Source organism: Rattus norvegicus, chromosome 9 (assembly GCF_021556685.1).
Source record: "Rattus norvegicus strain SHRSP/BbbUtx chromosome 9, alternate assembly SHRSP_T2T, whole genome shotgun sequence".
Taxonomy (NCBI): Eukaryota; Metazoa; Chordata; class Mammalia; order Rodentia; family Muridae; genus Rattus; species Rattus norvegicus.
The window spans coordinates 110,982,831-110,995,738 of NC_141542.1; the positions used below are offsets into that span (position 1 = coordinate 110,982,831).

The 12,908-nt window shown below is 38.4% G+C and overlaps 1 protein-coding gene across 2 annotated transcripts in view; it reads left to right on the plus strand.

Annotated features, from left to right (window-relative positions):
- The window catches only part of LOC148003862 (uncharacterized), a 28,039-nt gene extending 17,791 nt beyond the window's left edge, over nt 1-10,248 (plus strand). The window contains exon 8 of one of the 2 annotated variants that reach the window (XM_087568204.1): nt 8,302-10,248. In XM_087568204.1, coding sequence (XP_087424330.1) covers nt 8,302-8,338 — 37 coding nt within the window. In that variant the 3' untranslated portion in view covers nt 8,339-10,248. The remainder of the gene's footprint in view (nt 1-8,301) is intronic. The other variant, XM_087568205.1, reaches the window with a different exon arrangement.
- Nucleotides 10,249-12,908: the final 2,660 nt, after the last annotated feature.

A 12,908-nucleotide genomic window follows, 5' to 3' on the forward strand; every position in this document is an offset into this window, starting at 1 on the left:
CTTGACACTTACGGATGCTATAATGTGCTTACAAACAGGAGCCTAGCTGTCCTCTGACAGGCCCTACCAGCAACTGACTGAGACAGAAGCAGATACACCCAACCTATGGACTGCAGTTGGCGACTCCTGTGGTTGAATTGGGGAAAGGATTGAAGAAGCTGAAGGGGGAGGGTGACCACATAGAGAGAACAGCAGTCTCAACTATCCAGGATCTCTGGGAGCTCTTGGAGACTGAGAGATCAACCAGGCAGCACACACGGGCTGGTTTGAGGTCCCTGGCACATACAGAGTATTGCCTGGTCTGGCTTCAGTGGGAGAAGATGCACCTAATCTTGAGAGACTTGAGGCCCTAGGGATGGGGGGAGGGCTGGTGCTAGGAGCATCCTCTTGGAGACAGAGGGAGGAGGAAGGGGAGGAGGAAATGTGGGAGGGGTTACTGGGATTTGTGTGTGTGTGTGTGTGTGTGTGTGTGTGTGTATTCTGACAGAAGCATTATTTATTCATGCAATGTATTTCTTTTCAAATTCCCTTTACTATAGATGAATGTGGACATCCTTGCCTACACACACACACACACACACACACACACACACACACACACACACACACACACAGATACACAGGTCTTCATTTATTCTTAGTTGTGTTCAGCTCTATCCTAGTTGCTCTTCTTCCTGTTACCCTATTCCACTAAATCCTTTACTCCGAGTATATCCCCTCTTGTTTCATTTACTCACCTCCCAGCATCTTCTCCACTTGATCTTCTCCTTGGGATGTCAGTTCATAGGTTTTCCTGCAACTCTTCATCAGTCTTTGCCTCTTGACAACACCCCCTGCCGCTTCCTCGCACTTCTGCTATGAGTGAGCTTTTTCCCATTGGTACTTCACTTTTCCTCTCTAGTTTACCTGCATTTTACTACCCCCCCTTTCCCTTAAGCCAGCCAGACTACTGGCCTATTTCTAGTCTGCTGGCTTTCACGTGTACCCCAGGTTAAACATGTAAATAAATTAAAAAACAAATGAAACCTAGGATCCACATACGAGAGAAAACAGAGAAGATGCAGTCTTCATCTTCCTGGGCCTTGGTTAAATATCATGTGAAATGTATTATAATTTAGACAAAAGGTCTACCCTTCGATGTTAGTAAGTGAATGACTCAAATAATAGTCCCATTTAACACACACGGTGAAGTGATCTCAATGTCATTGACTAAATTACTGAAAGACGCAGCATATGTGGAGATAAAAGTCAGATTTCCCTAACACGTTGATATCATCAGATTAGGGTTGTTTTAAGAATAAAAGTATGCATTTTGGGTGCGTTTGTTATTTCTGTAAGATTCTAGATGTCAATCAAAAGAAATACATTTAAAAGTTCACATTGCTAAACTCCATTTCAAGCAACTGCTCCTGCCCTAGTCAAGTATATATATATATATATATATATATATATATATATATATATATATATATACGCACGTGTGTGTGTGTGTGTGTGTGTATGTTTGTGCTTGTGCTTGTGTGTATGTGTGTGTAGGAATAATTGAGAGGAGTTGGAAGCAAGTGACATGAGGGGTGATGTGATGAAGGAAGGAAAAGATGTGATTTAATTACCCTTTAATTAATTTTTGAATCTCTCAATAAGCCAGAGTTTATGTATGTATGTATACACATACATGTATATGCATATATGTATACATATATTATATGTGTATTACTAAGACATTTATCATATATATCATATATATAAGTAAATATATATACTGGATTTATGCATTATGTAGGTGAACTTATATATAATTTCATGTATTTTTATTTATTTACACATTGAATTTATTACAGTGACTTCCAGACTGTGGTCCATTTAACAGTGGCTGGAAACCCATAATCCAGGAATCCAGTAGTTCAGCCCATGAAGCTGGATGTCTCAGTTGGTTTTCTGTATTTGCTATTTGGAATCCCAAAGTAGAAGGCTCTAATACCAGTGAAAGAATTAACTTTCCATCCAGGGTGAGGGCAAGCAGGCAAAGAGCAGAAGCTTCCTTCCATGTCAGATGAGTCAACTATACTCCAGTGGAAGGTCACAAATATTCCTAGATAATTTAAAAGCACATATTGGCCATGATGGGTGATAAAAGGAAGAACAAAAGAGCACTCACAGACACACAAAGATACACACATACTCGTGGACACATACCTACCTATCTACATACATACATGCATGCATACACACACACACATATATTCATACAAGTTGCATGGATAGATCATGTGGGTAGATCTGGAGAAAAAATGGGAGGTGAAGAATGACGATGTTCAAACACATTTCAGGAAATTCTTGAAGAATTATTAAAATGTTTCAAGCATTCTGAAGGGACAACCACACCGCCTTTACCCACTCAATGTATGATACACCCTACACTAACCTCACTCCTATTTCTGCCAGTTGGCTTATCCAACCCACTCTACTTGATCCTTTATTTATTGAAATTGGCAGTCCATACCTAAGCTATTTATTATTTTACATTTGGGTAAAGATGTACTATAATTGTATCAATCAGGAGACAGGCTGGCCACGCTAGTACTTGAAGAAAGGTGAGCTTCTCCCTTTGTTCTATATGGATGAATGATGAAGTGTGTGATGTTAAAACCATATCGCAGGACAATCAAACCAGTACGCTTAGAGGAATCAGCGTCCTGAAGGAAATTGTACCATTAAAACCAAAAGAAAGTTCTGGAAAGGAATTAATGCAGTATTGTCGAATTTTTATTCAAACGATGTACAGCCTATCTCTTTAAATATCCCAAGCACTTGTGTTAATATAATCATTTCCTTTACTTTAATTGAAGCTTTTGCTAAGTTATTTTGAAGAATGGGATATTTCCAAGTAAAAATATTTTTCTTGGATTCAATTTTGTTAAACAAGCCTTCAAACTTTCAGTCTATACTGAAGAGTATTTTAATATAGCTGACAGGCTGTAAATTCTTTCCAACTCAGAAATAAAGGTGAGTGGGAGTGGATTCCGAGCTGGTTAGAAAACAGGGGCAGGATAAGCTCAGAAAGCCAGGTTGTAGGAGTTTTATGCAGCCTGAGGGGATATGAAGTTCACAGGAAGGACAATCTTTTCTTTTTCCGATTGTGCTAATAGATCCTGAGTAGCTGCTGCACTAAATAAGGGGATTAATTATGGGTTACATTAGTGGTTATATTTGTTCCTGTTGATGCTGTTCTGTTTGCCGCTTAACCATCTATGACCTTGTGGAAGGATAGCGAAGAGCTGACTTTTCATGTCCTCAAGAGTAGAATGTTCTTTCTCTCACATAACACAAATTCAACTCTGGCTCGCTTACATGGTTCCAGTAGGGGTAGTTCCCAGGCCCTCTGCTTTGTTCTACAGCCTGAGTTGACTTGTAGACTGTGGGAAAGTGTGTAGCATCATAACAGTCAAGTGACCTCTGAGCAGAGAGCAGGGAGCAAGCATCAGGGAGGACAGCAGGACACAGTACAAACACATGACCTGTCTGTGAAGCTCATCCTTCTGGTGAGCAGATGTAATTAACATACACACTGAGTCTCTGCAGACAAAACCAGGTGAGCGTGGTGTGTAGAGGGGAGTATTTTTCATTCAGCAATATTAGATACTCATATGAACTGTAGAAGAGTTGGGTCTCAGATAATGCTATGTCTCAAATCTAGAGATCAGAGTCTCCCAATATGTTGTTCATGGAATAGCGTTTCTTGGTATTAGTAGATATCACATTACAAGAGATTGAGAAGGAGTGTTCTGGTTAAATTAATACAGAAAAGGAATACTATAGAGGAATGTCTTCACTGTCAGGGCACACACAAGTTTGGGTCTGTTTTACTACTGTGCAAACCTGGTTGATTTCAGAACCTCAGAAGGGGAGATTAGGGCATCATTATGGGCAATTCTAATTCAGTGGTAATTGATGTTTGTGGGAAGGACCTAGAGGTGGTATGAAATTGCTTGTCTAAAAGAGCACATTGGAGTAGTTCCCATCTGGGTTTGGGCATGAATGGAAGCTTCGGGAGGGCTTAGGGACTGGGCAGATTCAGCAGTAATGAATTCACAAGTTCTTTTTCCTTCCATGCCTGGACCTGAAGAGCTAGTACAGGGAAAGGGGGCAGTCCAAGTGTGTAAATGTGACTCCATGCTGCCTCAGGGTGAAGCAGGGTTGATGAGGAGCCCAGAGTTGATCAATAAGACACCTTGCAGATTTGGTGCCTGGCTACACTTGCCTATGCAGCTCAATTTTTTCCATTTATTAAAATTCAGTTTTTATTATTATCAAAAGTACCAGGTTTCCTTAAGAGATCTTCATCCATAGCCTGTTTTGGTTGACTCTGTCCCTGTTCCCCTGACAGCTGCTTTGCCTTTTCTCTCCCAGCCTTTTCTCATTCCCCTTTCACAGCAATGGATCCCAATGCCCTCCTCATTCCCCTACCCTACAACCTCTTTGCTCTAATCTCATGGCCCATTTCTAGCTTTATGAAACTAGTATTCGTACTCAACTTAAAATGGAAAGACAGAGGTGCCAGCATGGAAACAAGATAGTATAGTTTCTGTCCCGAACTGTTGTGAGTGAGCTTTAGGAAACTGTAAGGCCCGTCCAGACTTGGGCTTCAACTACCTGCTTGTACTTTGTAGTTAGACTATGACACGTCAGTCTTTCAGGCTGCACGACTACATTTAATGTAGTTTCTAGTCAAGACAAGCACAAATGGTACTTTCCACGCATTCTTCATAGTGAAATAGCCATCTTTCCTCTACAGAAACATGTTCTATTCGATCATGTATCTCAGTAATATTTTGGCTTTTCTTCTTCAGTGCTCTGGTTATTATGGGTTTAGACATAGAAACATAGTTTGACGATTCACCGAGGAACAGACTGGGAGCCCGTTCTTAATCACTTGTGATCGTGCATAAGTTAGGACCCTTATATGACTATGCAGGATCCGTGCGTGTTCCTTCAGGACCTGTGAGTCTATTAAGAACTCGTGCTGATTTAGCGGTTCTCAACCTGTGGGCGATGCACCTTTTGGAAGGGTCCTATTTCAGATACTCTGCATGGTGACTCATAACAGTAGTAATTACAGTTATGAAGCCGCATGAAAATAATTTTATGGTTGGGGTTCACCGCGACATGAGGAACGCCATTAAGAGGTCTTGAAGGCATCAGGAAGGTTGAGACGCACTGGTGTAGAGCACCTAGCTTTTTCGGTGTCTTTCATCCGTTCTGTCCCTTATGCTCTTTACTCCTTCTCTTGGCTGAGTTCACTGAACCATGAGAGGACGGGTTTGATGGAAATATCCCTTTTAAGGCTCAGTGTACCAAGGTCTATTACTCTGTGTGTTTTGCTGTCCTGTGTGTAGAAGGCACTCATTAGTCAGCATGATTTGCCAACGCAGAAAAAGAACTCAGTAGTCGCTATTATTGTTGTAAATGTTTTCTGACAATGATTCCCATCTTCCTTGAGACTTCTTTTTGAGGTTTTCTCTGGTATATACACATACACGTGTATATAAGACCCTACAGTATTTAGTCTTTCCTTATTCATCTTTCTGCTTCTTTTCAGATTTTCTTACACTTGAATTTGCTAAAAGTTAATATGAGTGTCATCAAATTTGGGATTATTTTCAAGTTTTTGGTAGATGAGCTCTATAGAATACAAACGCTCAAAAACTTTTCATAGGACTAAGATAAAGTAAATAAAAACACAGTGAGAAGAGCTGCCCACTTCACACACACTTAACAAGGCAGCCGATGGTTCTCAACTCCCTACTTGAGTTCTACACTGTGGGTAAAATGCTAGTTGAGCTCACTTCTGAATCAGCAAAGTGCTGAAGCCTTGGGGAGTTATAATTAGACAGATAATAAAATGGGGCTCCTATCACATTTTTCACACATTTTAACGCACCTGACAGTGTATCAAAAGGAAGTGTCTCTCAAGACAGACTTGCCACGGGTGGCTGGGTTTGCCAAACCACCAGCGCGTGAAATCAATCCTGCTTATCAGCATCCAGCTCATGGAAGCATGCTTCTGGGAGCTGGAGTCCGTGGCTCAGAGCTTTCTTTGGCTGGGCTCAAAATGAAGACCAAGATTGTGCACATCAATTTCACTTAATTAGCTTTTTACATGACTTTCATTTCTCTTACGTAGGCTAATTAGCAACATGCTAGGAAATCGGCCCTCCCCCACGCTGGAGAGTTCGCAGGCATTTCCGCATTTATACTCACTAAAATCAGCATAACTTAACTTCACTTCTGCAATGGCTCAGGCTGGAGGGTAGTTCCCCATTGAGATACAGTTTCTGTACTATTAATTTTGTTCTTTACTTTCCTCTCTCCGGGAAACAGGCGATTTAATTCGTGAGAGTGCTCTGAGGCACCCTGCTTATGCTGTTGAGCAGATTTATGTAGTGCCTGTGTCAAACGACACAGTACACTGACTGGAAATCACTGTGCTTTGCACTCATATGAAGTTGAATACAATTTATCCAAAGTGTATTTAAGTAAGCGGAGAGGGGCAGGCCCAATATCAAACAAAGTGATTTCCTGTGTGCCAACATTGTTTTCTATTTTTAAAATGACACTATATATTTATTGAAGATATTTCATCATCATTGAAGATATCAAATACATTTTAACGGATCATAGAATTAGCATAAATCACTAAGAGCATCAGACTCCAACTTTACAAGCAACCATATTAGAAAATTTCAAAATGACTCACAGGGCAGGTTGACATTTACACTTAGCAGAGTAAAGCCAATCAGTAATGTCTTTGTGGAAGGAAGTTACCTTCCTCTTTCAATTGGCCCATTTGATTTGTAGTTCCACATAAACTAAAACTTTAAGACTTACTTCTCAAGTAAGTTATACTGACCACAGTATAACAATTTAAATTGCTCACCATGAAGAAGAATTGACAACATAAATTCCACACATATGGAACCACTAGAATTTTTCTGACACAGACTTTGTAATGTGTATGAAGAGAGCCAGCTGTGTGATGAACCAGGACATTGGCCCAGTGTGATTCACTGTTGTGAAATCATGTTCTCCTTTGTATCATAGAAAAGGATCATTGGCCTTGTTCTATATTCAGGAATCATTTTAGTTAAAAAATAAAAGCAAAAAAAAAAAAATCCCTATCAGAATAAAAGGGAATAGCAGCATAAAAATACACACTCTTTACACGTTTCTCTTCTCTCAATGAAATACTGCTCATGAAGGTTGGGATTGTACAAATCGTGATGAAATTCTGTCCAAACTGTCGGAAGAAAGTAACGTATCTAAGTGTGTGCTTTTGGAATTTGAGAGCTCTAAACCACATCTCTGACTCTGATTAATTGAGAGTAATTGTGTTCTCTGAAGCAAGAGATATTGAGAACATTTTGGCAAGCAGATTCACCAACTTAAAATAGACATAATAATGTGTATTTTGAGTCATTATTAAGGATTATAGGAGCTTCCCCCGCCCAGGTGTTTGCATAGCTCAACTGTGGGAGGAATGAATACACTTTGTAATTTAGACTCATCATCATTGATAAACATCTCTTCTGTGGTACTCATCAGAGGTTTTCAATGCTGGGTATCACTTCAATGTTTCCGCATACATCTTATTCTTCTTATGCCTGTAGGCTTTCTTGTAAGCTGTAGTCTACCAGTATCTACGGTAACTATGCAGATTTAATTAGTTGTGTGGCCAGCGGTTTTCATGGTTGTTGCTGTCGGTTTTAAACTTAAACGCAATTCTAGCTTGTGGACATTTGAGAAGGACACTGAAAAGATTTTCTCCTCTCCTGTTTCAGAAAGGCCAGAAGCAGGAAGTAAACAGAATTAGTTCAGTTTCAGCTGCACAGATGCAATTTCCTCTTCTTGAGGATAATATCTATTCAAAGCTGATGGCTTTTAAAGAGCAAAGTGTTACCCAATTTCCTTCCTCCTTCATCAGTTTTTAAAGTGTTTATCTGTGGAAAACACTGTAGAGGCTTACACTAAGATGATCGTGTGTTCCTTGTGGTCATTTACTAAAACACATCCTGCCCACAATTGAGAAAGCAGCGTCGGAGTGTTACTGCACACCAAATTGTGTGAGGAAATGCTTCTGTATGTTCTCACACATGGTGTTGACCGCTGTGCTTATGGCTGTTTTCTTGTCATTCCGGTGTTAAGCTAAACTTCATAGACAAGGGGGAGATGATCATTTTTACAGATTATGTTTTATTGTTATGAATTAAAAATCAAATTCTAATATTCTAATCCTGATTACAGATGCGTTCCTGAAATGTTTTCAATGGAAAAATACTGACAAGATTCACGAAAGCAAACTTATCTGCCCCACCTGAAATATGTTGGCAAACCATGGTAACCGTTGCATATGGAGATGAAATATTTATACTCTTGATATAGCCTGTTCTTTCTAGATGCAAACTTCACTGAGATAACATAATAACAATCCAGTCTTTAAGTACCTAATTCACCGACATTGTTCACTGTTTCATTATCATAACCATTTTCCCCAACTTAACCTAAGTTAACTATATTTGAATACTAGCTTACAAACTGCAGGAATTTTTGATTTTTTCTGTCATCCTGTTCTATTAGTCAGCATAGTGAGCAGACCTGTGTCTTATGCATTCAGTACACACTCAAAATATATGTGCATAAGGACTAAGGAAATTAACAAATTTATATTTGAAATAAATGATAAAGTTAACACTATATGATTTAAAAATCAGCAACAGAAGCAAGAAATGTTACTTTGTTCATAATTATTTTTTCCATCTTTCTTATAACAACAGTTTTACAGTTTGTGATACATTCCCTGTTTTATCATCTGTTTCTTGGAGCCATCAATGTACACACAATGTCACTTATTGTTTCCTAAACAGGCTTGAAAATCCATGTTTTATTAATCTGTTGACATGGCATTTGCTAAGATCTGAAAGAATAATACTAGCTAGCATTCCAACATAGAAGGGGGAAGTCTCCCTAGACCACATCACTAAATGAAGAGCTACAGGAAATTAATGTCTGCTGACAGAAAGAGACTAAACGCTCTCTGGAGACCAGCTCCCATGCAACATATGACCCAATCCTAGGTGGTCATCTCTAAATACCCCCCCCCACACAAAGGTACTCAATAGATTATGCTTATAAATTCATAGAAATAGAAATGTATTTGCAAATTGACACGCATGTGGTATGTGTGGGTGTGTGTTTAAATTTAATAGTTAATGAATAAGAGAACAGGAATTTGAGACAATGAAACAGGGGAGATAAAGGAGGAGATGGTAGGAAGAGGTGGAGGGGTAGAAATGATTTAAATACCATATTCACATAGTCTTAGAATACATAAGTAAGAGCAAAAGGAAACCACACTCACTATAGCTGCAGTTCCTTTAGAAAAGTATAATTCAACCTCTTCCTGCTTATTTCTTTAATTTAAAAATTTATGAGTTTGTTCTGATACTTACTGTGATATCTCCAGGAGTATTTTTATTAAGAATGAGCTAGAGACATAAAATTTTCAGTCTTCAGGAAGTAAACTGTTAAAATGCAAGGCCAGGCAGTGAGCACAAGGTGAGATTACCCAGGAAAATCTGAAGTCCGAGTCTACTCTGTATGCTAACAGGCATATTCTAAGGCCTTAACTTTTGGAAGAAATGTTAGAATGTTTCCTTAGGTCATAGGAGACTTAATTGTTTTACTTCTACCTATGGGAATATATGTGAGAATAATATTTCCGAAAAGCAAAATAAAATACTATTCTTTAGCATTTTGCCTAACGCTCATGTTTGTCTTCGAAGCTTAATACCTCAAGTCTCCTTGTTCCAGGTACTTTACATGCCTGGAAACATCTATAATTTTATGCTTACTGTTTATTTAATACTGTCTCGTTCCCTCTCTCTTCTCCCCATACATTCCACCCCCCATCTTGATCATATCTCTCTACATTGCTCAGCTGGGCTGACACTTGCAGTGCCCTCCAAGTTCCCTGATTGCAGATCACAGCTGTGAAAGCCAGGCTTTGCCTTTTAAAGTCTAGAGCTGTAAAAAGCAGATGTCATGAGTCCTGTTTTTCTGTTTTATTCCAGTATGAATCGCCTTGATAACATATACATTTAATATAAAATCTTAATAATATATATTATGCATGCTTACATATGTAATAACAGTAACATTTGTAACAAATAAACCCATGGATTTCTTTTGCCTCACTTTGACCTACTTAGTTCAATCCCTTAATTTGGCCTGGTGGTGAGAAGTACTTTTGAAAAATGATACACAACTTGAAGGTTGAGTTCTCTTCCCAGGACAAGGCCATTCCCCCTCTGTCAGTTCCAGGTTCTCCATGGGCTTGCATTCCTGCAGTTATATCAGTTACAGATCTAGATGACTTACCAGAATCGGAGGTGATAAACAGAAGGTTTATACTGTCAAGGTAATTATTTTTTTATTCCTATACAAGTTGATTTGGGGTATGGTTAGCTACCTTGGTAGATCAGGAAAATTCCTCAGCATGCAAATATCTTTTGATTTGCTGTTTACCAATTCATACACCGTGAAGAAAAAAGTCATTTTAAAAACATAGTTTATCCAAATGAATAGCATTTCTGAGATTATAAATTTGTAATTTATATGTTTATTTTCGTGGGCAAATGCCATTGTACAATGTATCTGGCACCCTACAGTGGAGATCTTCTTTCACTTGAAACTATTAAAAGAATTCAGGAAGCCAAATCCAAAGGACCATTGTTTTCTATATTTAAACCTCTGTTCTTGTTTCAAGATTCTGTATACAAGTTAGGGAGATTTTGCTGGAATGCATTCAAAGAGCTCAAGCCAGAAACAAGAAATCCCAAACATGGGGATTCTAAGTAACTTTCCAGATAGCTTACAGTTTGGGTAGAACACGTTTGTGATGGGTGTTTTAAACATTTCGATTCAGTTCACTTAGTTTCAACAAACACAGGAAGGCACTGTTTTAGAATATGGGAGCAAAAACAAAACATGAAATTTTGTTGTCAAAGGAATTGGGAATCACTTGATTTAGGTGAGTATACAGAAAAGAATGTGTAGAACAGATCCACTATGGGGAGTGATTCATGGTGATATTAACTTTTATCTACAGTAGGTCATGATTCACATAATTATCTAACATTATGTCATTAGACACATACTAACCCTGAGTTGAAACAGGAGTAAAGGAAAGTCCTGGGTAGAGAGGAAATGGGGCAGAGAGACTGTGTGTGGACGACCATGTTACACTTTATCCAGAGGCTGGTGTGTGGAGAGAACTTTCACTTGTCCCAGAAGCCCAGGAGACATCGTATCAACAGTCAGTAAAGATGTATCAGTGAATTGATTACTGAATCCTGAAAAACTAAAACAACGTAACCCTAGGGGTTTATCTATGACACAGGGGAGAGAGAGGAGGGTCAATCTTGGGTGTCTGATTGTCCCAATGAAACCTTGGCATAGCCCTTAGGAGTGCATCATTTCTCTACTTCTTTGTGTGTGTGTGTGTGTGTGTGTGTGTGTGTGTGTGTGTGTGTGTGCATCTGAGTGTGTGTCACAGAGGAGCACATCAGTTGCTTTAACTCACTACCTCCCTTCCAGCATTTGTTGTCTATTGTTCCATTGATCATGACCATTCTAAGGAAAGATTAAATCTCAAAATTGTTTTGCTTTGCGTTTCCCTAATGGCTGGTGATGAACATTTTTGACATACTTTTAGTCGTTCTCTTTGAATGGGCCTTTTTTTTTTTTCTTTTGACTCTTTGTCTTTGGGTTCTGGATATTAAACCTCTGTCACTTAGACAGTTGACAGAGATTCTCTCCTGTTTTATGACCTCCCTCTTCATCCATTTGACTGCTTCTTTTGCTTTGCAGAAGCTATTTAATTTCATGATATCCTCTTGTTTATTGTTGGCCTTAATGTTGTGACATATGGAGTTCTATTCAGGAAGTCCTGTCCTACCCCTGTGTTATGTTTGGTTCTGACTCTGTTTTCTTCAAGAAGATTCAGCATTCCAGGTTTCACATTAGATCTTTGATAAGTTTAAATTCAGTTTTCTATTGTGAAAGAAGTTCAGTATTTTGACAAATTGCATTGACTTCCTAGAGTGCTTTGAGCAGTGTATTCGTTTGAAATTATTCTGATTCATGAGCGAGGTATATCTTTGTTTTTCTTTGTGTCTTGGGCAATTTATTTCAATAGTGTTCCATCAATTTCATTGCCAAGGTACTTCATTGCTTTGCTTAAATTTTGTTATTAAATGTTTATTCCTTTTGTAACTAGTATAAATCAAACCACTTTCTCAATTTCTTTCACAGGAAGGTCATTTTTCATCTCTAGAATTGCTACTAATTCAGGTTGAATTTGTATCCTGTAACTTCACTTATATTTGTTTATAAGATAAATAGGTTTTGCTTCAGTGTATTGGGTTTTTATATGTTTAGAATTATGTAATCCTCAAACAGAAATAACTAAACGTTTTCTTTTCTAATTTGGATATCCTTTCAATATGATTCCCGATTATTCTTCATTTGTGCTTGACTTTTATAATTTCCTTCTGTCTAAGCATCATGGACTTGAGATTTTTGCATCTCTGAGGCATGTTCGTAGGCTGCCTGAAATTATTTTCTTTTTGATGCAAGCATGTATTGCTCTGTGCATTTTTCTTATGTTTACTCCTGTTTTTCTACAACTTTTGATAAATCATATTATTTTCATTTGTGATTAGAAATGTATACTTTATTTAAAATATGTTTAATTGCCCAATGCTCATTTCAAAGTGATTTATTCACATTGCACTCAACGTGTATATATGTAGTTCCATTCTTTTGAGTTTTATTTTATTTTGGCTGGGGAG